Raw genomic sequence first — 26,969 nt, forward strand, 5'->3', positions numbered from 1 at the left:
GGAGGGGCGAAGGGAAGGTGTTTTGAGATTTGGGTTTATTTCTCATTATCCTGCTCTGGCTGATTGGTAATAAATTGAGTTAATTTTCCCCAAGTGGAGTCTGTTTTGCCTGTGATGGTAATTGGTGAGTGATCTGTCCGCCCTTATCTTGACCCATAAGCCCTTTTGTTATATTTTCTCTCCCCTGTCCAGCTGAGGAGCGGGGAGTGATAGAACGGCTTTTGTGGGCACCTGGCATGCAGCCAGGGTCAACCCACCACACTTGAGAATCACAGTTCTCTCACCAGAACTGAGTTCCAGTTCCCCCCTTTCTCTCTGGTCCCAGCTACACACTGAAGACCTCTACCTATTGCCACCTCTAATACTTGTGAGACCTCTTGAGATATGTTACTGCTATTTTTCATCACTTGAAGAAGCTCAGAGGGGTCTGAATCACCAGAGCTAACACAAGAAGTGAGGAAGGCATGGGCAGGAGCAGCAGAAAGTTAGTATAGCCCACCTCTTTGAAATGGCAGCCTGACTTCATTGCCTGTTGAGCCAGTTTGACTGCTTAGGTGAAACTGCAGCACCATTAGCTGGCTTCCTCTACCTATCTTCAGTTCTTCCACCCATTTGGCCTGGTAGCTACACAGGAACAATTACCTTTCCTACTTACTTGAAAGAGAAGTAATCACTCCCATGCATCATGATTCAAGAGCTCTTTAGATATTTGCATGCTACTACACACTAGCTTTCATGCAGGCGATCACAGTGCTCTATATACCCCAAATCCAACCCTATCTTTCCATGCAGGCAAACCTCAATACACCAAGAACCTCTCCACAAGACTTAAGCACTACAGTGTGTAGAGGGAGAAAGAGTTAATACTTTCAAATTCAGATATACTACCTTTCAGTGCAGGCACATAATCTTCTGTCTTCTTTAAGATTTGTTGATAGGTAGCTATAGCATTTTCATATTTGCCTAGAATCTGCTCAACTGCTGCAGCTCTGTAAATGCTGTACATGAGCTCTGGGTTCAGCTCACTTGCTTTCCTGAAGGATTTTAGAGCTGTTGAATAGCTACCTCTGCTCAAGTAAGCCTCCCCTAGAGACTCCCAGCAGTTGGAATCCTTTGGATCAGCCCTGAGAGCTGCCTGCAAACTGAAGATAGCAAGATATAAATTTATTTAAACAAAAGATGATACAAGTTAACATAAATTATTTTCTTGCATTGTATATTCTCAGGACAGAAACACAAAATTATACAGAACTTTTAAACACAGCATAGTAGTGTCTTCATCTTCAGAGCACATTAAACAAGCTTAGACATTGTACCTAATCTTGGCTCATTATTCAGTGCTATACTGTGCTGTCTATGACAAGCCTGTCACCAGGCTTGTTAGTACAGAACACTGCTGTGCTGAAAAGACTACATTGTGCTAATTCTGGAACTGAAGATAGACACAGCTTGCTCAGACCCATTTCCCATTGTTTAGTACAAGGCTTCCTATAATCAGCTAACTTAACTTCCAAAACTTGTAAGATCAAAGACCATTTTATTGCAATTTATAGAAAATTACTTAAACGTAAACTAGCGAACAGTTCTCTTACTCAGCCACTGCTTGTGACGGCTGACCAGTTCTCAGGTAGTAAAGTCCACGATGAAGCCAGGCCCATTTTGCTGTGCCAGGACTCGCTTTTTCAGTTGCCTCATTCAGGATTGACAGAGCAGTGTCCTAACAAAGCACCAAAAATGCCAGGTTAGTAAACATATGTATGTGCAAAGAACCAAGTTCTTGTTAAAGAAGAATACTGCTAATCCAGAAAACCATTAAACTGTCTAATCTGTTAATTACTGTAATGAAGAAATGTTACAGGGGCTTTTTAAAGCTGGCAGGCTGAGTGGCAGATTAGAGAAGGAAATTATCACATCTAAAAACATGATTATTTCTTATGTACCCGTCTCTGCAAATAGACAGTAGCTTCCTGCAGTTTCGTAGATATTAATTTTAACTTTTTTTTTTTAAACTAGAGAAGGATACAAGTATTTGCAGCAAGTCAGATACTTAGACTGACTTTCCATATGTTCAAATGGAATCTGTCAAAGTATGGGTGGCTTTCTTGCTCTGTAATATCGTAGGCTAACAACTTTCTGTACAATGCTATAAGAATTGTTTTTTAAATGTTCTGATGACTTTGTGTGCTTTTCCTGAAAGCAGCAAGGTGGGGGGTGGAGAAAACATGTGGCACAAGTTAAATATGAAAAGAGAACTAACTTTCTCTTCATGTTCCCTACTGAAAAAATCCTTCATCTAAATCACGTATGTGATGACTACAATGTTATGCTTGGTTCACCCACCCTTCTCCCCACATAGATTTAATTTGGAATTGAAAAATAAAATTGAAGGAGGTCCAACTAAGAAAGCTGCTAAGCAATGACAGAACATCTGTTTTCAGATCTTATTCTCAAATACAGAGGAAACCTGAAGTGATTGCTCAAAGAGCAAGATTAACAGAAAAACAAAATAGCAGTAATCCAAAGCATTGAATATAGAATACCATGTCTCCAAGTTGCACACTTAAGTCTACAGCTGCTGTTCCAGATTCTTTATCGGTTCCATCCAGTTCAAAAGCCTTTTTATAGCAACCACGAGCTCTACTTTTGTCTCCAGCAATGTCTCTGTAGTAGTTACCTAAATAACAAAAGACACTTCCCAAGTAGCTGTCCAGTTTTGCAGCCTATAAGGAAATATGAACACAATATAAGACAGCATTCTGAAGGATTATACTGATGGACAGGTCCAGTGATAATTACTTGTTCAATCTCTGCTTATCAACTTATTTAAGCTCCTTCTGTGACAAATCTGAGTAGTCAAACTTTATTTTAAGATTTCAGAGATTACCCGAGCTTTAAATATTTGCAGAATCTGCTACAAACCTCATGACACACAGCATTTTGTATATGAATTACTAATTAGCTAGTTGTGCTAGGAGAAAACAATTCCTTACTACATCTCATCATTTTCATATTCTACTATGTTTCAACCATTATGCTCATATTCTTGCCATATTACATCACAATTAACTTCAGGCTTTTCTAATGTTTAAGTTCCTTTTTAGACACACTTGCCGGATTTCTTTATACTTAAGAAACCCACAGACCCCAAGCAGCAGAAAACAACTTTGACAATAATAAAAAAAAAGCTTACATAGAACCAAAAGTATTGTTCACTTCAACTACATTCTCCAGTATATTCTGCTGTTATTGAAGTGCAAACAGTAGGCACTGATTTGAGTTGCCAAAACCTATCATGAAGTTATATGGCAAGTTTAGAATGCCTAGAGTCTTATTCTGTATAATTCCATGTTTCCAATAAAGATGTCAGACTAAATCTTTTGGATTCACATTCTTATCTATGTTCAGAGAAAAAGCCACAACCACCAAAAACCCAAAGATCAGGAAAAGTATATAAATTGGGGGGTTTTGCAGACTTACTTCCTTGGCCAGACACTGAAACTCTAACACTGTTCTCATTTTTTTCCTTCCTCACTTTTTTTCCAATTTGAATTTTGCCCTCCTGATTTCAAAATGTCTTCAAAGATCTATGCTGGTCATCTAGAGGCCTCAACTTTACAGCCCTCAAGGAGAGAGGATTGAGAGAATCACCACTACATTTGGCTAAATGAAAGGCCTCAAGAATTAGGTGAAAAGAGGAAAACAAAAGCAGAGAGATTCCAAGTAACTGCACAGCTCCCTGCAGTGCCTTTTTGACAGCTGAACTTGGTTTACAGGCTCTGGAGACTTGTAAATGGTAACAAGCAGAATACTCAAGTCTGTCATTCCAGTCAGCGTATTTTCCATATTTGGTTTCCGATATAGGAAAATACTAATTCTACATGAATAGTTAAAGCAGCCTTTACCTTCAAGAACTGAGTGAGTGCTTTTCCTTTGTCTTTTTTTGTCTCATCACTCATGAACCAGTATGTGAGCCCCAGGTAATGATGATACTCTGCAGTTTCGGCCTTTCTTTCAATAGCATTTAGAAAACTGAATAAAAGGAACAGAGGTCAAATCAGACAAATTCTCAAAAGCTGCAAAACACTACATGCTATTCTCCTCCCACATTTCCCTGTTAGAGGAAAGAAAAAAAATAAATCTACCTTCTTTCTGCCTGTTTATAGTTCTTTTGGGAATAATGGATGAAACCCTCTAGAGCATGGGACTCGGCCAGATCAGGGTGGGACAACAGGAGCTCTTGTGAAATCTGCAAAAGGATGTAATTCTTCCCTAGTTATATCCTCTATGAAACCAAGAACTTGACTTAGCTTACAGGAAGGACAATACAGCACTAACCTTTGAAGCTTGATCCATTAAACCCTTGTTTAGATAAGCCTGACCTCTTATAGCTAAAACCACTGGATCACTGCTTGCATCCACAATCTAGAAAACCAAGTGATAGACATGACCAAGTTATCCTCTCCCAAGATTAAGGAATCAAAGATATCAAAAGCAGGCAGACTGCATGAAGATAAAGACAAGAAAACATTTAGATAGAACATGCTTGAGAAGCCTTAGACAGAATAATTTTGATGGAGGGCAGGTACAAGATTGCAGAGAGCAAGGACAAAGGTACAGAAGTCTAAACAGTGAAGAATGAAACTGTGACAAAAAAAGGGGGGGAAGCAACTTCTGCTTAAAGCTTACGCATTTGATCTTAAAGTAATATGCTCTTGTTCATGACTAATGACAGGTGAATGAAGGACGCAGCAACTAGGATTGTAACAATAATTCAAATTAAAATGAACAACAGCCACAGAAGTAGCAAGAAGCCAGCAGCACTGAGCAAGACCAGACAAGGTCAAAAGTGACAGCTTCTAAAATCAGAACTGTGAATGCAAAAGAGAGATAGCAAAGCTTAAAAAAACAGAGGAGGAAGGAGTGTTTGGATTACACCATAGTTGGCAGGTGTTGTCTAAACCACACAGAATGTAAAAAGGAGGCAAGGGGAGAAATACACAGCTTGAATTTTTAGTACAGAAAGATGAGAGCACTTTTTAAAATAATAAAAATATATACATTTTAGTCAATGAAAATACCTGTTCAAGTGCTTTAATGGCTTCTTCTGCAGCATCAGCATCAGCTATTTTAATCAAAGCCTCTGCTTTCAACTGAAGGATAAGGTTCTTCCACCGAAGACTAGGACCCTCAGGAGTTCCAAGAGCCTCAAGAGCTGTTGACAAGAGAAAAGTTTCATCAAGTAAAAACAGAAAAAGGAACCAACTACAAAGAGCACCACTGTTCCCAGTATTTTTAAATCTTGTTGTCATGGCTTAACCCCAGCCAGCAACTAAGCACCAGACAGCCACTCGCTCAGTCTCCCCCAGTGGGATGGGGAAGAGAATCAGAAGGGTAAAAGTGAGAAAACTCATGGGTTGAGATAAAGACAGTTTAACAGGTAAAGCAAAAGCCACACACGCAAGCAAAACAAAACAAGGAATACATTCAGCACTTCCCATCTGCAGGCAGGTGTTCAGCCATCTCCAGGAAAGCAGGGCTCCATTCACACCTAATAGTGACTTGGGAAGACAAACACCATAGCTCCGAATGTCCCCCCTTCCTTCTTTCCCCAGTTTTATATGCTGAGCGTGATGCCCTATGGTCTGGAATATCCCTTGGGTCAGTTGGAGTCAGCTGTCCCGGCTGCGTCCCCTCCCGACTCCTTGTGCCCCCCCAGCCTGCTCGCTGGTGGGGTGGGGGGGAGAAGCAGAAAAGGCCTTGGCTCTGTGCAAGCACTGCTCAGCAATAACTAACACATCCCTGTGTTAATAATGCTGTTTCCAGTGCAAATCCAAAACACAGCCCCATAATACTACTGGGAAGAATAACTCTATCCCAGCCAAAACCAGCACACTTGTTAAATACAATTTTTCAGTCTAATAAAGCGCCACTTAATAGAACAATTTTTTTTGACTGCTTTCCCCCATGTTGAAGAAATTGTTCTGTAAAATTTCTATCTATTGAAGTTTAAAAGTTAAATTGACTTTAGAAATGTCCTCTCAGACATGTGGAGAGACTGATTGCCTTCTAGCTGTCGGCCTTATAAATGGAATGCTATATTTTTCCGATCTATGTTCTGAAGAAACAATGGCCTTTCAATAAACAAGTTGTTTTACACTTCAGTGTTTAAAGAAAAAATATTACTGAAACCAGGGATTTAACTCTGTGCCTGTGCAAGGGTAACTTTGTACCTTTCTATGCAGTATTGATTACTTCTCCAATACAAAGTATAATCTCACCTCAGAGAATGAGGGCATCTCTGTTGAGCATCAGCATTCTTCAAAAGCAAGAACTTTCTGAGTAACTCAATTAACAATGCTTATTTTCACATCTGATGAACTTTTGTCCGACTTGACACAGCCAGTAAGACAGGCCAAGCATAAAGCAATGCTTCCCCAGAATTCTCTCTGCCTTTCTACGTTCTCTGGACTCAAGGAAACTTTCTGCATCAGCAGCATCTTCTAACAGCGCACAATAGCTTAGCTTAACTTACACCTTGCATTGAGAAACAAAACTTACTTTGTTTGTACTGCGCCTGCCAGCATTTAGTTTCATTTGGTACTAACTAGACCTCACAGAGGGAAACAAAACAGTTGATCTTTATCTTCCACATCACTTGCAACTTCACAGATTTCAGAATCATCTCTTCTCTGGGCTGGAAAAGGACTTTACAGACTATTTACTTACATGCTGCATTTTCCATACATCTGATCATCCTTATTACTAGCCTATTAACTTCTACTAATATTTTCTTTTTGAGAAGGGGTGGATGAGTACTAAAAATGCACAGATTTCACCATGCTGCTAAAGCTCTTAAAGCAACAGCATGTTGGTGCTCTGTTTCACTAACCATTCCCTTCCCTGTAATTCCTAATATCTGAATTGCCTGTAAAGCACAGAAGGGGAAAGAAACCATCCTATTTTTTCATACAAAATTAGGACCTTTCTGCTCTCTACTTCAGCAAGACTGTAGGATAGCTTTGTGGGAACATTTGTTCCCACAACTGCATGATTTTGCATTTAAGACTATGGAATGTTATTCGTTATTTTAAGACCTAGTTACCCACTCTGGTAATCTCCTCTTAAGAGTTTTGCAGTCTGCTTTGAACAGCAGCAAACTTTATAACCTTACTACTCAACATTCATAGCGACGAGAAAAGAAGATGAACAACACAGGTATTGGTGAAAATGTCAGGGACACCTCTTTCCAGCCTGAAAACAGACATTTATTACTATACTGTGCTCTAGCTTTTAATTTATTTAAAACTGACAAAACCCACTCAATGCTACAACTGTATTTCTTAACCAAAGGCTGCTTAGTTTCCTTAACAGTCTTGTAAGAGATCTTATCAATTACCACCTGGAAATCAGAGAAGACTGTATCACATCTCCCTTATCTACATGTTTGTAAACTCCTTCAAGGAGTTCTAAAAAAAAACAACTTTACTTTACAAAAGCCACGACGTCTATCCCTCAGTACAATTCTTCTCCATAAATTCCCTAACTCTGTTCATTCTTTCAGTTTCAACTAATTCAAGCACTAACATATCAGAATTGGTGGTGGTTTCCCTGATCTTTCCTAGAACCCTTTTTAAAACTTAGGGTCACATTATCTACCTCCAAGCATTTGGATGCCAAGATAGTTTAAGCAAGCAATTATATAAACCCCTTAGTACTTCAGCAACTTCATCTTTATGTTCCTCAGTCAATTCCCAGGTCAGTATCCCATAGTTCCTTAATGCTAATTTTTCTTGTCTTGTTTCATAGCAACTGCTATTAATGCTAGAATCACAGACAAGTTTTTTGATAAATCCCCTGAAAAGAAGGGTCATGGAGTAGAAGTCATCCTGAGCTCTTTCACACTGAACATAGATGGATAAGAATCACCTTATTTTCATTCTTTCTGCAATAAATTTCTTTTTACCTACTTTGTTCTGTTTTCACATTTCCTTTGCCCCAGTTTACAGGCCTTCTGAATCTCCCTCATTGGCAAGTACTTTCCCTTGCTTTTAATAATTTCCCATGACTGTTTAGCCAGGTCGCCATACTTTTACCTCTTCAAGCCTTTACTGAGAAGTTTTTCATTGCATTTGTCCCTGTCAGAAAAAAGTCCACTTTGGCTGCTCCTTCATTTATAACCATCAGATAATGGCTCTATTCAGATTAGATATGCATCACTAGATCATAATAACTGCCCTCATTCCCAGGTAGTGCGGATGAAGATTTACAGTCAGTGAAGTTTCTTAAGATGCGGTTGTACTACGCAACATTTCTGCATTTTACATTAACTTGAACAGAATGTTATCTTTTAAGTCTAAATATGAAGTCTACCAGACTAAAAATTTGTGACACCTACCCTTGTGGTTTCAGGCAGTTATCTGCTGTTTGGTGGAGTTGGTCAACCACCAGCTGAAGAAGCACATCAGAGCAAGCAAACCTTCTAAATATCAATCAGACAGCTTTCAGGTTCTGATTAGCGACATATCTTCTCTTTTGCTGAGACTAAGCAGCACAAGGTGCTTTTCAGCTGTCATAAACCAAGGGAAGCAGGGGACATCAGCATAAGCCGTGAGACTGCAAAAAGCAAAGGACTATGACTGCTGCTAACTCAGATCTACCATGCAAAGGCCACATTGGCTGGACTACATAAAGTGGTGTACCCCCACAGTTACTCTTTCAATTAGCTCGCAGTTAGTTACCTTGATTGCAGGACAGGACAGCGTCCCTGTGTTTGTGAATTTTCATCTGTGCCTCTGCCAAATAATGCCATGCTGCTGGACACTGGCTAGTCTTCTGCAAACCTAATAAGAGTTTAAAAAAGGCACTAAAAAAAGCTGCTTATGGCTGCAAAGACACTGTAGCTGGCAGATGCTTTATTGCCATATAATGCCATCAAAAACATACTATCAATCAGATAATAAGACTTGCAGTTAATTTTTTTCTTTGAGTCTTATTTTAAACTGTTTTAGACATACAGGCCTCCACGCAGTAAGGCAAAGACTAAGGAGCACATAAGCTTCTGTTAGGCTTAGTTTTGCATATAACATTACATATAAAAAAAAGAAAAAGGGAAAAAATTAAGGAAATATAAAACACTGGCTTAAGGTGCACCTCTGTTTCAAAAAGAAAAAAGTCCTTCACTTTGATCAGACATTAATATCAGCAGCCTGTAGATCACTTTTCAGTTTTTCTTAGAAACCAGAAAAGGCCTATAGAACTTCAAGACAGAAAAAGAATGATGGCAAGAGTGTTTCACTGAATCTTCTTGACAAACTTGCTTTAATTAAAGATTCAGTAATAAAACTGAATTTGTCCTTCTAAGAGAGATACATATATGTATACTACTACTAAACAATGCCTTGAAGCTTCAATGCCTAAAATGCAAACACTTGGCTTACTGCGAAAGACATTATTTCTAAGCTTCAGACATTTACAGACTATAACAAGAGCCCTGCCCTTTGCATTCTCCCCTTCATGAGTGGAGTATTACATATAAAAGTAAAAATAAAAAAATAAAATCATTTGGGAGATATATTCTTTTGTCAAAAACAGGTTGTATGTTGTGTCAAAACATCCAATAGCATTTAAGCCAGAAGAATTTGCTTTCCATGAAAGACTTTTTCCTCTTAAGCACCTGAAATTTTTATTTCAGATTTTAAGCAAGACATGTTATATCACTGTGTGTAAGCTACAGTACTATACTGTAGAATATCCTGAAATCCAGTTTCAGAAACAATCTTATTCTAAACCTGGGCGAAAGGATGCAGCATACATCAGCATAGCCTGACTGACTCCTGATTGCTTAGATCCCAAATGGTTATTTACCCAGCTTTCTCAGCAAGCTCTTTTGAATTTTCCATGGCCAGCACAGTGACAGTGGAGAGTCTTATTGTCCCGCTAGTATACTTATGAATCATTTTCAAAGAGTTTTGTCATTTCAATACAAGCAAGATAATTACAGATCAGTAAGCCAACTCATCAGAAAATCGCGTGACTGAAAAAAAAATCCCAAACCTCCGATATTTCTCTTCAGATACCCAATACAAGTGTTTACGCAATGTAAGTATTAAAGAAGTCTTAAAATGATTTAACTTTAAAGGGAAGTCATCTTTGTTCAGGTACAGAAATGCAATGACTAGATTAGAGGAGCTGCATTATATTTTACTTTATAAATTCCACATTCCTTCATTAATCGTTATTGCTGTATTTACTGCTTCATCTAGGTATTTCCCCAGTAACAATCAGATTAAAAAAAAGTTTGAAGTTGATCACACTAAAATACTACAGAGCTGACTGTAATAGCAATGAAAGACTTCAGAGATGATATACTTAAAGCTTTATTATTTCAGTGACCAATCGAGAAAGTGTTGAGTATTCTTTTTAAATCTAGCTGGTCTTAGAACTGGCAAAGTACTACACAATTGTAAGATTCCAAAAATATCCAGCATAAACTAGCTGGTGTTCAAGCTACAGAGTGCTTATACTTCCTTTTATACATTTACCTTCAGTAAGACTCTTAATAGCCTCCTTGTATTTCTTTTCTTGAAGGCATTTTATACCAAAACCAATGATGCCTGGACCACTACTTGCATCCATCTCCAAAAGCTTAGAAAAATAATGCAGGGCCTCTTCCGACAAAGTACCTGGTTTCAGAAAAAGAAATATTTTACAGAGTTTTAGATTTAAAAAAATGCAACAGTATATCTTATTTACATAAATATGACCCTTATCCTTTGAGCTCAAAGTAATGAATTTATTAACTAAACTTTTTTCAAAAGGTACTACATACTTATCAGTCTCCACCCCCAAAACCAAACCCAAAAAACAAGCAGTAATCTAAATACCCAGTACCACCAAAGAAAATAAACTGTCAGTCTGAAATCTGAATTTTTAACCACTTGTGTTAAATTACTACAGGTATACTGCCTTTATTAACAAAAACTAATTCCTTCATATGCTTTTTATGTAAGCCTAGATGAATGCCTACATGTCAAAATCTGCCACAAATAAAACAAAATTTCCTTCCAGAGTAGGCCTTGTGTACCTACAAATTTGCTGTGATGAACTTGCTGAAACAGTCTTGCTGTGAAACCACGTAACTTAATGTCTTGGCTTAATTTCAACTGATGCTACTCACTTTTTATGCTTGTGTTTAGCTGTGATAGTAGACTTGGCAGTCCTTGCTGAAAGCAACTGTTGTGACTTGCAGCAACAGACTTTAAACTATTATTTTCTTTAAAAAATTATGGACTCATTTGACATAAAGGTTGCCTTTGATTTGTATTTGGTAAAGGTGGCTAATAATGCATCTGAGTTACAAGCCCACAAGTTTGGGGCATGAAGGACCCTAACATGGTTGGAATGACTCAGATATAAACAAACAGCCTTACTAAAAACCTAAGCATCATCCTCCCCACCCCAAGATGGCTGTGGGATGGTGAGATGCTGTCAGAGCATTGGTATATAAGAACTGTGCCAACCAGATGCTCCTCTTCCTTTGGAAATTAGTATCTGCATGTTTCTCTGAACTGTAAAGCATTCTTATGTGGAAATGAGAGTCTAGGCCTCATTTGTCTTCATCCTCTCTCACCAAAGTGAAAAATCCTCTCATTTTATGTTGCTATGTTATTCCATGAAGCTTACCTTCAAAACTGGAAAAGGCATTCTTCTACCTAAGCTGCAAGTTATTTCTCTTTATATAAACCAGAGGGGTTTTTTCCCTAATTTTCTTTCCTTGTTTTAAAAAGAAATAAAAACAACTTCTGATGCCTTAAACAATAAAATGAAAGACCCAAATTTAGTAGTTATCTCTGAAAACCCTGAAAAAGTGTCCAACACTATTGCAGTGTTGTTTAGTGAACTACTGAAAATAGCAATTGTACACTTTCAGATCCCTGCACTATTGAACACACCATGGTATTTTTTTTCCCTCAGATTCTCCTTTTCTACTTAGAACAAATATCTAAACAGATCTGTCTATTCCCTATTCACCAGGCATTCTTTTGAAGGCAGTTCCACAAATGTTTGTTCTTTTTGCCAAGAGAGGTGTTCTGTGTCAGGAACAATCTAAGTGTAGCCTGTCCTTAGCCTTAGAGCACTGGTTAACATTCTCCATTCCCTCTTCTAAGCTTAAGAAGCTAACCGTCATTTATCCAGAGAAGCTGCTTTCAAGTTTTATAAGGCATTCCTTCTTTGCAACTGTGTACATTGCCAGAGTTGGACCTAAGTCGCAGAATTTTTTTGCCAATTTACAGTCACCACTCAATTACGGAGCTAGGAAACAGCAGATCATAGGACCAAACACTTTTCATTTCCAGACAGGCAGAAATATAACATAAAATTAAACAGTGCACTTGTATTGGGTCATGAAGGGTAAAAGCTTGTTAAAAGATTGTCACAAAACTAGGTGTAAAAGAAATAATTTAAGCCCCAAAAATGTCTAAATCCATCCTACTCACCTGACTGAACAAAATGCAAGCAAAGTACTTCCAAAGGATAACTCACAGTAGGATACAAAACCATCATATCTTTACAGGCCTTTTCCAACCTAGCTGTTTCATGAGGAAACTTGAAAGGAAAAAGATAAATAGTTATTTGTGTGAATTATCAGATGTCAAATATTACATCTATTCACTGATGAAGACAGATTAACATAAGCTTACTTTTGACAAGCACTGAATAAAGTCCTTGTAAAGATTTTGGTGGTCTTCACCAGGAACAGTGTCAGCAGAGTTCACTGCATGTTCAAATGCAGTCAAAAGCTGAAATGAGAAATAATTAGGAGTGCAACAAACAATGACTTTAGGAAAATGTTATCTTCATAGGATAGACTATTTCGGTTGGAAGGGACCTACAACAATCATCTAATGCACCTGCCTGACCACTTCAGGGCTCACCAAAAGTTAAAGCATGTTATTAAAGGCATTGTCCAAAGGCCTCTTAAACACTGACAGGCATGGGGCATCGACCACCTCTCCAGGAAGCCTGTTCCAGTGTTGGGCTACCCTCCTGGTAAAGAAATGCTTTCCAGTGTCCAGCCTGAACCTCCCCTGATGCAGCTTTAAACCATTCCCAGAGGTCCTGTTGCTGGACCCCAGGGAGAAGAGATCAGCACCTTCCTCTCCGCTTCCCCTCCTCAGGAAGCTGTAGACAGCAATGAGGTTGCCCCTCAGCCTCCTTCTCTCCAAATTAGACAAACCCAGAGTGCTCAGCTGCTCCTCACAGGACATGCCTTCCAGCCATTTCATAGTTAAGTGGATAGTTACATGTTATTATCTGGATCCTACTCATTAAGTTTACACCAGTACTGTGAACAGAGAAAGTCACAAAGCAAGGCCCTTATCGTGAAGTAGTACTCAGATAGGATCCAAAGCACATTAACTGTCTAGTACAAGATGAAGCAGTAATATACAGTTTCATAATGTAAAGTGGGTATAAGGAAGGCATAATTTGTAAGAACATAGATTCTTCTTCATACCTGTCCTGATTTTGGCTGGGGTAGAGTTAATTTTCTTCCTAGTAGCTAGTATAGTGCTGTATTTTGGATTCAGTACGAGAAGAATGTTGATAATACACTGATGTTTTCAGTTGTTGCTAAGTAGTGTTTGTACTAAGTACAAGGTCTTTTCAGCTTCTCATGGCCAGCCAGCAAGAAGGCTGGAGGGGCACAAGCTGGGAGGGGACACAGCCAGGGCAGCTGACCCAAACTGGCCAAAGGGATATTCCATATCGTGTGACATCAGTATATAAGCTGCGGGGAGTTGGCTCAGAGGGCAGATGGCTGCTGGGGAACTAACGGGATCAGTCAGCGAATGGTGAGCAATTTCATTGTGCATCACTTGTTTTGTATATTCCAATTCTTGTATTATTATTGTCATTTTATTTTCTTCTTTTCTGTCCTATTAAACTGTCTTTACCTCAATTCAGGAGTTCTACTTTTTTTTTTTTAATTCTCTCCCCCATTCCACTGAATAGGACATTGCCTTCAATGCCACATGCTTCCAGGCTCAGGTACTTTACTCAAAACTGCAGTAAAGTGAACTGCAGATTTGCATGTGAAACCCATTCCTGGTATTCAAGCAACTTTTCTTCTTTTTTAAACTTCTTGTCCCCAGAAAAGAAAGCAGTGCTGCCCACAGCACCTCTTTTCTATAATAGCTCCTAAGTTAAAGCATTTGCCTTCTCAAAAAGTAGAGATCGAGATTCAATTTTCCGTTGTGTGAAATTATTTCAGTTTGTATTTTCTACCTTTCTGGGGCACTGCTACCAACCAGATTGGTGCAGAGAAATTTACACCCTTCTTGTTGAAGTAGGTTCATCTTACAAGAGAGATTAATCAGGTAAAATTAAATTTGGGCATAGAGAACACAGAATCCGTATAATCCATGATCATTCTGTGTGCTTCAATTACCTTTGACATTCTCCTAAAAAGCAAGAGCTTAAAACCTACAGAAGAAAATTTGAACCAAAACAGATATCTAGGATAAGCACTCTGTATGAAGAAATGGAAAAACAGTGCAAATCTACCTCTTCTACCTGAGAGGAAAGCAGAGGGAGTTTCTTGTTTTGAACAATGGTATTGGGTTTGTGTGGTACGGTTCTGGTAGCAGGAGGGCGACACGGGTGGCTTCTGTGAGAAGCTGCTAGAAGCTTCCCCTGTCTGACAGAGCCAGAGCCAGCCAGGTCCAAGGCAGACCCATTGCTGGCCAAGGCCAAGCCCATCAGTGACACAGGTAGTGCCTCTGGTATAACAGATTTAAGAAGGGGAAAGGAAAACATGAGCAGCACCACCAGCAGCCAGAGAGAGGAGTGCGAATATGTAAGAGAAACAACTCTGCAGACACCAAGGTCAGTGAAGAAGAAGGGGGAGGAGATGCTCCAGGCGTCGGAGCAGAGGTTCCCCTGCAGCCCGTGGGGAAGACCATGGTGAGGCAGGCTGCCCCCCTGCAGCCCAGGGAGGTCCATGGTGGAGCAGATCTCCACCTGCAGTCCAGGGAAGACCCCATGCTGGAGCAAGGGGATGCCTGAAGGAGGCTGTGACCCTGTGGGAAGCCTGCACTGGAGCAGGATCCTGGCAGGACCTGTGGCCCCATGGAGAGAGGAGCCCACACTGGAGCAGGTTTGCTGGCAGGACTTGTCACCCTGTGGAAGGGACCCACGCTGGAGCAGTTTGTGAAGAACTGCAGCCCGTGGGAAGGACCCACATTGGAGAAGTTCGTGAAGGACTGTCGCCCGTGGAAGGGACCCCATGCTGGAGCAGGGGAAGAGTGAGGAGTCCTCCCCCTGAGGGGGAAGGCGTAGCAGAGACAAGGTGTGATGAACTGATCTCAACCCCCATACCCCGTTCCCCTGCACTGGCAGGGGGGGGAGAAGGTAGAGAAAATTAGGAGTGGAGTTAAGCCTGGGAAGAAGGGAGGGGTGGGGGAAAGGGGTTTTAAGACCTGGTTTTATTTCTCATTACCCTACTCTGATTTTGACTGGTAACAAATCAAATTAATTTTCCTGAGTTGAGTTTGTTTTGCCTGTGACGGTAACTGGTGTGTGATCTCCCTGCCCTTACCTCGACCCATGAGCCTTTTGTTTTATTTTCTCTCCCCTGCCCAGCTGAGGAGGGGAGTGGTAGAGTGGCTTTGGTGGGCACCTGGTGTCCAGCCAAGGTCAACCCACCACACTGTCAAAGCTTATGAGTGATGCTTCTCATAACATGCAGAGGTAGAACAATGCATCACTGTGCTACTGTGCAAACTTGGACTCCTGTAGAGCTTAAGAGGCAGTTAATGAAGGAGTTCCAGGTGCCTTGGATTTAGATGCCTTATCTCAGGCTGCTGCACCCTCACTGTTTTTGTCAGAAGGTAAAATCGCCCATCTTTTCCTGAGAAGTTTAGTACCATTGAACATTAATGAGACAAATAGTCGCAAGATTTGCAAGAGTTTTAAGGTTTCATTTGAAGTTTAGCTGCATTGTATGTATATATGTATTTAGATGAGTTGGAGTGAGAAACATTACCAACTGTTCAGTCTTATTATACTTATTCTGTGTACTGTCTTTCAGTAACTGGATCATCTTCTTCCAAAGCTGATGAAGCTCTGCCTTTTCTGCACCTTCCTCCTGCTTCATCTGTATGAGTTTCTGCCATGTTTTAGCCACCTGGAACAAATCACAGAATCATAGAATAGTTTGCCTTGGAAGGGACCTTACAGATCATCTAGTTCCAACCCCCCTGCCATAGGCAGTGACACCTTCCACTAGACCAGGTTGCTCAAAGCCCCATCCAAGCCATGTTGGATCTACAGCACTACGAACAGAAAGAGAAGAAAAGCAGCAGTCCATGATGAAATTCCAGTGTGGAAAAATCAACAGAACTGAAAAAGAGAAAATAGGACCCTGAAGCTTAACTTGCGGTTTGCCGTTGCACACAGAGCAAGTCTGCCTTTGCCTTCATGTGCTAAACAATTAGCAATGAATTTAGTTTCAGAAACTGGTATACAAAGAGGCTAATTAATAGTCTTCAGCCTGATGCCAAGTGATATGTAAAATTTTTCATTTTCCATTGCTGGAGGAAAGGGGAGAAGATGACATGGAGTAAGACCATGCATCACCTTGTAAGAAAGCAACCTTTTTAAAGAGTAAAGGAAGAGTGAACTGCATAACTGCAGAAACAGATACGTAACATTACTACAGAGACTATAGGCAACGCTGCTGTTGAACCATACAGACATCTAACAGCTCCACCTCGTGGTAGGTAAACTGACAAGAGCCACGACTATTTCTGCAATGGTCACGCTGACACAAGACTTTGGGAGTGCTGGGTGGGCTGAAGCTTGGGTTGCCCTGGAGCAGCTATGCTCCTCTTATGGTTGTGCGTGGAATGCAGTACATAAGCCGCAGGCAATCAAGTTCAGGTTGTGTACAAATTCCGCCTTACCCTCTGGCATGAAGTACCAGGGACAGACTAGGAAAGGATCACCACACCAGTGAAGGGCTAATCAGATACCTAGAACTGGCCAAGCTAGGCAAAGGACACCTGGCTCACACTTACTGCACATAAATATGCATTTGGGATCATGTTTGACTTCCAGAAATAACACAGAAGAATGATGTTCCACCCTTTCAGCCTATATACTAACATTGTCAATTTAATGGATTGTGTCCAGGTCTTACACAGTGGAAAAAAAGGAATATAGTTAAAATCAGTTCTTCCTGGTTGTAGTACACAAGGAGATCTTAAGTGGTCTGTGACCCCCAAAATTGGGGATTCCTTGATGAAAAGCAGTTAGTTCTGATGAAATGGGAAATTCTTTCTAGCAGAGAGAAAGTAAAGTACTCAACCTACCTCTAAATATTTCTTTTCTTGATGATATAGTTCCACAAGTTTGTTACATACATCACACCATTTCTGCTTGTCACCACTAGAAAGGAGGAAGAAAATCCCACACAAACATGACAAGTTTTCCATAAAATAGTATAATGTTTTTCAAATTCTGACAATTGTTAGTAGGTTCAGTTGCCAAACAAATATTTAGAATAAATACTACAGATAGCCCTAAAAGTTTTACTCATTGCTGTTGTAACTGAGTGAAAAAAAATTGCTTTAAGGGATTGTACTTTTCCTTTTGAACAATTTCCAAATTAAGGAAACAAATTGAACACTCCAGTCAGCTACAGTGACAGCTGATAGTTAGATTTGTTTAGAACTGTACCTATATGAATCAGATGACATATATTCTGTGATTTTAAAGCAGAGAAAAATAAGCCTACTTATTAATGCAGACAATGAACTGTCAGAGCTAAATGCTTCAAGGCAGTGAGTTTAGACAGAGGACATTGGATAACATAGAATTCTCTGAACTACTAACCTCAAGTACAATTATTCCAAGAGTTTTTGCCCTATCAAAAGGGACAGGATCAAGAAACTTTATACAGGTACAGAAAACCTTAGTAACAAGTGCTGACCCACTGAAATGGCAAAGCTTTAAAAATAAAAGCCTGCCCTGTATATGAGCAATGGCATTCAGAGAACTAGAAATCTTGGACTGAATTATGGTATTCAATATCCTTTACCTTTCACAGAGTTCCAACAGCTTTTGGTAAACCTCTGCTAAGTCTCCTTTGACATCTGTTTGGTTGGATTTCTCATATAAATTTGCTAATCCCTTTTAAAAAAAAAGATAAAAAATAAGTAAGATTTTATGTCAACAGTTGTGTGTTAGAACACTGTAAGTTCAGCCGACAAAAATTATTCCATTGCCTTCAGTGGGGTCAAGTGTTAATGTAGTAATCTCTGAGCAGAATCTACGTTGATTCTTCCGTACACCCTTCTGAATCCACTTATTTTAAATTAAAAGCTTTCCTCAGTTTCTTAACTAATACCAACAAACTACTTGAAACTTGTATATATTACATAAGCTTGTGTGCATAACAGACAATACACAAAGCACACTAAGTCACATGATAAAAGATCTATACCCAAGTATCATACCATCTTGTATAGTGACAGATAGCCAGAATGATTGCAAAACTGAGGTAATTTCAATATACCTTGAAATCAGGCACCAATAGTTATATTTTTTAAAGGTATTTATATTGAAAATACTAAAAACCTTACTACCTTAGAAAAACATCAATTGTTGGTATCAGAGACTGACTTAATACGCAACCTTACGCTTCACAAGTCTCCAAATAACATAACGGTATGTAGTAAAAATATGCTGTTACGGGTTGTCATGCTCACACCACCCAACACACAGCTATTTTAAATGTATACTATTGTTTTTAAGTAACAACGAAATAATTCAGTAACAATCCACTCGATGCTGGAAGCTGGAAAAATAAGCTATGAGATAAAATATTTTCTCTCTTTTGACAGAAGCCTTGTCAAATGTTTCTTGAGCTACCAGCATGGAAATTCCTAAGCATGGACTAATTTACTCTGTTTGAATTCATGCTCTCCCTTGCATGTTTCACTGCTATCTAGTCTACACATGAAATACACACTTAAATATACTGAAACTAAAATTCACCCTGCTAGACATAGGCAGCTACCCATGGCTTTGCTTTGGACAGATAAATATGAACCTCAGCTACTCCAAAGCTTCAGTAGAACTAACGTCCTCACGAAAACACGATTCAAGTCTCAGCTGTGCTTTGTTCCCATATTTAACTCCATACTGACACTTTTCAGGGGAAGAAAAAGTGAGTCTGGACATTCACGTACCTGCCATGCCAGTAACTGGTTTGGTTCAAGTTCAATAGCCTTCTTATATGCTCCTTTGGCCTGATCACACTGATCTAACTCAGCAGCTGCCAGGCCAATAAATACCCAAGCATTGTAATTATTTTTTTCTTGCTTCAAGACTGCCTAGAAATACACAATTTTAAGTGAAACTGATGAATGAAATGCATCTTATGGATCCACGTATTGAGTTTTATCATTAGTTTGGTAAATTATTCTACATGGTAATATTAGAAGATAAGTAATTTTTAGGAAAAGGCTAAGATTAGTAACTTCAGCTTTTCATGCCAGAGAATTTTTCATATCTGAAGTGTTCTGCCAGTAACCATATCTATAGCTCAGCAATTAAAGCACTCCTGTCAAGGCCTAGATTAGAAATGGATTTTTATCTCTATCGTTCTAGACTTAATATTCTTATCGCCACATATAAGCAAATGCAAAAGGAAGGGGAATAGAAGTTTACGTGTGGGTAACTAACATGAATGATCAATGAAATTAAATCCAGAAATCAACCTCTGCTATTATATCAGTAAGGTGCTCCACCGTCTGCATTACTATACAGCTGTAGTGGCAAGGGGACGGCAAACAAAATGTGCAAAAAATATTAACTTCCAAGTAATATTTTAAAATGAATTACCTTGCAATGTTTTAAGGCCTCCTTATATTCTTTATTTCGTATTGCGTCTCTAGCACTCTTCAATGCTGCCTTCACCTCCTTATTTGACATTGTGGCTACTAAGTAAAAATGACATATAGTCAGTTGTTATAAAAAGATACAGTGAACTCAAAACATTGTTTATAACCTACTGTAATTGCACAGAGAGTATTTTAAACACAGAAATATAGTGCAATATGCCAAAATCCATACATCACTAAAAACTGCTGAAAACAAGCAAGATGGTTAAAATTAGTTAGTTACGCTTAGCTCCACTGCAGGATTAAGTCAATATTCCAAACAGTTAAATGACACAAAGTAGTTATCCCAGAAGAGAATTTCTGTTAAGGTTTAAGATAAATTTAAATAGGAGAGGTGGGATATGACAGTCACCCTAGTTAGACTCTTGGGAAGACACCCTGCATATAGTTTCTTTTAAAAGAGGGATTACTAAGCAGTGATCTGTGCTTAAAAGGCATATTGCACTGGACATGTGCTCAAGGGGTTCCTAAGGATGAGAGTTTTTCCTGTGTGCTACCTATGGCAGCACCATGGCCAGCCTGTCGCTTATGTTCAGGTGTAGTCCACAATGCCCCTCTCCCTTCACATGTACTTAAGGAGGACTCTGCTTCTGACTATAGCTGACAGAGAAAAAGAATAAGCATTTAAGGACACATCAAAGAAGCATTCACGCTTTTGAAGTCTGACATAATCATGCACTATTTTGATGCATACGGTAAATGTTTTGCCTCAAACGAACTTTAGAAAACGCCATAGTCAAAACTGCCTAAATGAGATGAGGCTGAGAAACAACACTGCAGGTGCAGGCACTTAAAGAGACTGAAAAAGTGACAAGCAGCAAAACAAAAAAAACCTTTTAGCAGCTGAAGAGCAAGAAATAAGGAGTGGACGAAGGGCCTAGAGAGAAACTTACAATGAACGGACAAAGTAAGAGGGCGGATTTGAAAGATTTCCTCAGAGCCTAAAAAAATATAAAGAACTCTGTCAAACGTGCATTACTTAACAGCTGCTGGAGATAAGTTTGGTTCCTAAGAGGGCACAGACGCCTCGATCACCAAACACACAGCCCCTCGCTGGCAGTTCTGAGCCTGAGCTCCATTTTCACCTACGGAGAAAAGAAGAGACACCACGTCAGCGCAAAACCGGGCCCTTCGGAGAGAGGTGGGCTTCGCAGCCCTGTCCCGGAACCGGGCCCGCCGGCGAGGCCCGGTACCCGCGGGCCGCGTGGGGAAGCGGCCCGGCGCCGGCAGCCCCTCCGAGCAGGGGGTAGACCGGGCCGCCGACCGTCGCGGCGGGGGGAAGACAGGACCGAGCCGAACCGGGCCACCGCCGTCCCTCCCTCTCCCGCCGCTTCACCTTCACCTACCACCGCCTCAGCAGCCATGGCGACTGACCCTCGCGCGCATGCGCACTGCAGCCTCACGCCGCCACGCTCCCGCGTCAGCCGCCATTTTCCCTCGGGCACGGAGGGAGATGTAGTTCTTGCCTCCCCCCCGGGGCACGCTGGGAGTCGTAGTCCGCCCCCCTCCCCGGGGCATGCTGGGAGCTGTAGTCCGCGGCGCTGAGGTGGAGCGGGCGGCTGCGCAGCTGCCGCGGCGGCGAGTCCTCTTGGTGCGGCCGGGGCTCCGGCGAGCGGCCGGATCGGCTGTCGGGGTTGCCGCTTGCCTCTCTCCGGGAGAGGGGCCGGGTGACGGCGGCGGAGCGATGCGGGGCGGCGGGCCGCTGGGGCGGGCCGGGCTGGCGTTGCTCCTCATGGCCGCCGCGCCTTGGGCGGGGGCGAGGCCCCGGCCCGCCGCCCCCGGGGACCAGCCCCGGCCCAGCGTGGTGCTGGTGGCCTGCGACTCCTTGGTGAGTGTCTGGGGCAGGGTGGCAGCCCGGGGGCGCGGGGTCGGGCCGCCGCAGGGGTGAGGGAGGGCGGGAGAGCGGCGGGGGCTGCCTCGGCGGTCCCTGGCCGGGACCCCCGAGGATGTGGCGGCGAGGACTTTCCCTGGCTTTGCCCAGGCTACAGCCACAGGCCTGCGAAAATAGGGCTGGTTTTTATTCTCCACCACCTCCACTGGGTGGAGGGCTTGCTTGGACGGGGAGGGCAGGCCTCCCGCCTCGCTGAGGTACTAGGTACCGCTCGTATTCTAAACCAAGCTCGGCTTTCTTCCCAGGAGCGTGCTACAGGTTTTCATCAGGTGCGTTGCAGTTGTCAGAAACTTTATGGGTAGATGGTTCCCGCCGTCAGCGGTGGTACCTACAGCTTGGCACGGCAGAGGGGGCCACAGGGCAGGGCAGCAATTAATGGAACAGACCTGGGGTGTAAAATGAATGCTTTTCTCTTGGCTTGAAGAGCAAAAAGGAAGGGAAAGTCACTGAACTCTGTTATTCTTGCTATTGTAAATCCTAAGAACATTAGGTCCCCATGACAGATGGGATGGAGAATTTCTCTACTCACAGGCAAAATGACTGAGTTAAGTTGTTGGGCATCATATATTGACCTACTCAGACTTTTATTAGGTGTAACAAATATTACAATAAGCTTGTCAGATGAATATCAAGAACTAAAAGGATGAAGGAAGCAGTAAGTATGTTTTTATAAATTTCTAGTGGATTTATTGAAGTGATTTATTGATAACATTTGTTTTAACCCCCAGACAGGTAGAAAAGATTTTTTTTTCCCCATTCATAAATACTAAGTTTATTTCCTTGCTTACAGCTAAAGACAACACATTTTTCACCCTTTTCTCACCATGCTTCTATCTGCCCACCCAGCATACTGGAAATGCTTTTATGAAGGTTTTACTCTGAGAAAGTGGAAAGCCTTGGTTTCTCTGCCTCATCTGAGCTCTCCTTCCTGTTAAATCAAACATATTCTCCATGGTATTACTTCCAAGGACTTTCACAACTCATCACTTCTCATTCACTGTTGAGAAATCAACACAAGGCTCCCAGTCATCTTCAGAATTCCATCCTTGACAGCACAGGTAAGAGCACTTGACTTCTTGCCTGCTGCCTGTCATTCTTGGGATGAATTCTTCCTTAGTATTTGGTATAGAGATATTATCCGTCTTCAAACCCTTTCTTAAAGCACGTTTGCTGTGATTTCAAAGATAAAGCAATGGCTTCTTATTTACTTCCCTTCCTCTGACTCTATTCTTTGTTTATTTTATTTTGAGAATATCATGTCTTAACATTTCAAATCAATGAGTGTTTTTCGTAGATGAGACTTTTTCTCCAAATTTTCAGCTTTTACTAAAAATATTATTTACCAATAAATTACCAAATTTATAGTGTTTTAGGTTCTGGGAGTTTGTCAATGGCCAGTTTGTCTCCAGCTGGAGCAGAAGCTGTGGACAAATCTTAATAAAGCTGCCGTATGCCATCCTGTAAACAGGAAGATTCTCAGGACTATCTTATAGGGATTAGTGGGGTAACCCTTACAAAAATGAAAGACAAAACCCCAGATGTTTGTGATGTTCTTACAAAAACAATTAAGAACAAGATGCTGTTTCTGAAAAGTATCATATTTGCATAGTGCACAGGAAGAAGAATACATTAAAAGAATCATTGTGTTGCATAAGTTTTTTATGAGATGGATTTGAAGGCAGAAGTAGATGAACCATTTTGGTTACATTGCTAGTAGAGAACAGGAAGAGTTGGGTCCTGTCAAACTAACAGTTTTTCGGGAAAAAAAAGTTTAAGTCCTGCAGGCTGTTGAAAGGTATGGGCTTTCATCTGAAAGTGTGCCTTCCTTTGTTGTGAGTATTGCTGTCTATGAAAGACTCAGACCTGTTTTGTCAAGTGTGACAGAAATCTTCTTCTTAGTGATGCTGGACTGTGTCTGGCGTCCAGAGCAGTGACCTCTTGCTTGAAGAGCCAGCTTTCTGCTGTTGCCACACATTAACTGCTGCACTTCTCACAGGGCATGCTTGCAATGCAGGTCAAGTTCCTGGATGAAATGTGCTTGCTTGTGTTACTCAGAATAATTGTATTGCCGCAGGTACTCCAAAACCCTCAAGTCCTACACAGTTCTTGGAGAGCGGATTTCCAGAAATAGCTATAGAGCTTTCAGCTTCTCAGCCTGTTAAAGCAGCTTCTTTCACTGAATAGACATGTCACCTGTCTGTCCAGTATCGAAAGAATGAACTCTTGTCTCCAGCTGTTCAAACAAACAATATCTTGGTTGGAGAAACTTGTGAATATGTTGTTGACAGGGTGACACATCAGTCACGTACTTTCTAAAGAGCACTTTCAGCCCAAAGTTCCTTTCAAGTTCAAATTGCAGATTGCAGCTTTATTTCCCGTTTGTTCTACTGAATGCTTGTTCTAGTCATTTGTAGTAGAGTACAAAATTAGAGGATCAGTCTTTTATCATATTCTGACCTCCAGTGGCCCGGTTTACTGTGTAGTTGTCCACTACAGTGTGGTGCTGGAATGCCACAGTTAGCTGTACTGGTGCCAAATGAAGTGATTCTTTCTAGAGTGCCATGTTATCCAATAGTATTTTCTGCCAGAAAACAAATGGAGGTAATCATTTTCTTCTGCATGCCGTCCCTGGCTTAAACTCTAGAGAGTGAAGAAAATGACGTTTGTTTCTGACTGTGGACTTAGTATATGAACAATGGCTGGGTGGCTTAGTGAGGTAATGAAGTGCTCATGTTTAAAATACTTTAAACAATGACAGAATAATTGTAATCTTAAAATATTTCAGTAATTTGTAAGAATTATTTCCTGCTGTGGAGCAAAATTATGCTCTGCTTAACTCTGTTTTCTGGGTTCTTTCTGAAACCCTGCAAAATCTGATTATGTGTAGTATTCTTTATAAATTCTCACTTGGATGATTAGTGCCTACCCCTGGGGAATCGTGTAATGGAAGCAGTAGTAACACAGACTGTAAATTCTTCAGGTTTGCTCTCACTTATTTTTGATGTTGGTTTTTTTTTGTCCTCTCACAAATTACTCCAGAAAATTCAACTAGTAAAACGAAAGAGAAAATTCGGAAACATGTCTGCTAATGTGCAGAAACAGCATAGTAGGAAATTGGTAGGGGGTCTTACATTGCCTGATCTGTATTCTTGAAAAGCTGAAGACAGAAGGAAGCTATTGTTCTTTCCATGTAAGCTCGTCTAATGTTTCATACAGGAGAATATTATGTTAAATAAGTGTTTGTTTCAAACACTTATTTTTGAAACAAATACAGTCCTTTCAAGAAAAATGGATTTTCTTAATTAAAAACTGTAGAGGCTAGCAGTTCTCAGAACTCATGCATCCATCTACCTGTTTTGTTCTAAACTAATAGCGTTATCTGTTATCCTTGGGAGTTTTCGCTGCAACTCAGATGTCCGATAAGTGTTTGTACCCGTTTCAAATGTACTATTAATTAAAGATGAAATTTTACAGAAGGTAAGGCCTTGGTCCTGCATCCCTTGAGACTGTACATATTGTTCACATTTTGAAGTAGATGATCAGAGATCTCCATCTGAAGCAGTCATGGAGTTTTTATTAGTTGAATAAAACTCCAGTGATTCACCATTGGTCATATCTGCTGATTTTTGGTTATGATTCAGCAGGAGCAAAGTGGTCGTTCATTGAATATTTTCTGCTGAAGAGGAAGTATCTCACTAAATAATTGTTTTCAAGATTTCCCACATAACAAAAAAAATTACAGTAAAAGCCACAGTGCCATTTTGTACTTAATGTCATGTAATGATGACTGTTAGCTTCAGCAGACACCCAGAACCCGTTGTGCCAAATGAGGCTTGCTCAATGTGTGGTGTGGAAAGCATTTCTTGTAGGCTGCTGATGCTGGTAGGCTGCGTGTGGACACAAAGAAGTTGCTGCAGGGTTACAAGCAATCGCATACCAGCTGTTTTGCTGTGGTTTCTCTTGTGGTTTCTCATGTAGGAACTATTCTCACTTAATAAAAACAATATAAAGTAACTTGGTAGGATGGTCTATTGCCCGTATGTGGATTAGCGGTAAGAATTTGCACACTGGCGTTTATTGTGCAGAGGCTGATGTGGTAATTTGTACGTTCTTTGGAACAAATGAGCCAGTAGCTGGTGAATTTGTAACTGGACTTCAATGCACTCTTCTGGCCTTCTTGTCTGCCTGCTTACATGCTCTTGCAAACTAATGCTGTGCAAAACACAACTTCTAAGCTACCCATCCTTTAAGGTGTTTCTGCTTCTGTCACAAGTCTAGAGGAGGGCTACTTAGATGTAGGCATCTGAGTAATGTCCCTGGTTGGGAGATCTGTTAAAACTGTGCAGATTCAATGTCAACAGTCTTCATCAAAGAGCTGACCAGTAAGGCTGGGGCTGAATTGAGACATCTTACTGAACCAAGGAAAGACATAAAAGTGACAGGAAGAAGAGTGACCTGAAACAGGGCAGTCTACATGAAACCTGGTTTCACATCATCATAATTTTGTACAGTAAATAAGTTTCACAGAAGTGTAGTGTGGGGTGAACCGTTAAAAGGAGGAAAAGGATGAGAGATCAGTTCTGGTTTCACAGAAATGTGTACCAGTGCACACATCTGCACCGGGATTCAGACTGACTCCTTTTCATCATTCACCATACCTACCCCTGTTGAATGCCTCATGGTGGGGACCCTACTCCTGCAAAATTTGGAAATTAAAGTATGTACAGGGGTAGAAAGGAAGTAGTTTTACTATGAAGAAGTCCAGTTATCTTTTACATTACACTTTTTCATAAGTAATCCATTTTATATTGATCTAATTAAAGCTTCTCAACACCTTATTTTCCATGCCTGAATAGAACTGGCAACATTTGAGTAATACAAGTTCAAAGTAACAAATCTGTGAATTAATGCAGCCAGTAGTTTGGGTTAATGCTGTTTATATACTGGTTTTCTCTGTTTGATTGCAGGATGGACGCTTGACATTTTATCCAGGAAATCAGACCGTGGATTTGCCTTTCATAAATTTTATGAAAAGATATGGCACTGTCTTTCTCAATGCCTATACCAATTCTCCAATTTGTTGTCCTTCGCGTGCAGGTAGGACCAAGTAA

General features: G+C 40.7%; 2 protein-coding genes across 9 annotated transcripts in view; one reads left to right on the top strand and one right to left on the bottom strand.

Moving 5' to 3' along the window:
* SKIC3 (SKI3 subunit of superkiller complex) overlaps positions 1–21,396 on the bottom strand; it is a 52,850-nt gene extending 31,454 nt beyond the window's left edge. For 2 of the 6 annotated variants that reach the window (XR_011323276.1, XM_069776499.1), the window contains exons 1-18: positions 21,314–21,393; positions 20,947–21,052; positions 19,909–20,006; positions 19,254–19,397; positions 18,101–18,192; positions 17,373–17,448; positions 16,046–16,186; positions 12,702–12,800; positions 12,498–12,606; positions 10,542–10,682; positions 8,739–8,840; positions 5,079–5,212; positions 4,336–4,422; positions 4,143–4,246; positions 3,903–4,029; positions 2,541–2,720; positions 1,593–1,717; positions 889–1,142 (exon numbers count right to left, since the gene is read on the bottom strand). Coding sequence is in view for 5 of the 6 variants with exons in the window: in XM_069776499.1 (XP_069632600.1) it covers positions 889–1,142; positions 1,593–1,717; positions 2,541–2,720; positions 3,903–4,029; positions 4,143–4,246; positions 4,336–4,422; positions 5,079–5,212; positions 8,739–8,840; positions 10,542–10,682; positions 12,498–12,606; positions 12,702–12,800; positions 16,046–16,186; positions 17,373–17,448; positions 18,101–18,192; positions 19,254–19,397; positions 19,909–19,998 (2,005 nt within the window). In the remaining variant the exon portion in view is untranslated. Of the gene's footprint in view, positions 1–888; positions 1,143–1,592; positions 1,718–2,540; positions 2,721–3,902; positions 4,030–4,142; positions 4,247–4,335; positions 4,423–5,078; positions 5,213–8,738; positions 8,841–10,541; positions 10,683–12,497; positions 12,607–12,701; positions 12,801–16,045; positions 16,187–17,372; positions 17,449–18,100; positions 18,193–19,253; positions 19,398–19,908; positions 20,007–20,941; positions 21,053–21,313 lie in introns of all 6 variants that reach the window. The other 4 variants (XM_069776500.1, XM_069776503.1, XM_069776502.1 and 1 more) reach the window with 4 other exon arrangements.
* Positions 21,397–21,491: 95 nt separating this feature from the next.
* Positions 21,492–26,969, top strand: part of ARSK (arylsulfatase family member K) — a 25,137-nt gene continuing 19,659 nt past the window's right edge. The window contains exons 1-3 of one of the 3 annotated variants that reach the window (XM_069777424.1): positions 21,656–21,795; positions 22,705–22,916; positions 26,826–26,955. In XM_069777424.1, coding sequence (XP_069633525.1) covers positions 26,886–26,955 — 70 coding nt within the window. In that variant the 5' untranslated portion in view covers positions 21,656–21,795; positions 22,705–22,916; positions 26,826–26,885. Of the gene's footprint in view, positions 21,796–22,700; positions 22,917–26,825; positions 26,956–26,969 lie in introns of those variants that run through there. The other 2 variants (XM_069777422.1, XM_069777425.1) reach the window with 2 other exon arrangements.

Source organism: Haliaeetus albicilla, chromosome Z (assembly GCF_947461875.1).
Source record: "Haliaeetus albicilla chromosome Z, bHalAlb1.1, whole genome shotgun sequence".
NCBI classification, from domain to species: domain Eukaryota; kingdom Metazoa; phylum Chordata; class Aves; order Accipitriformes; family Accipitridae; genus Haliaeetus; species Haliaeetus albicilla.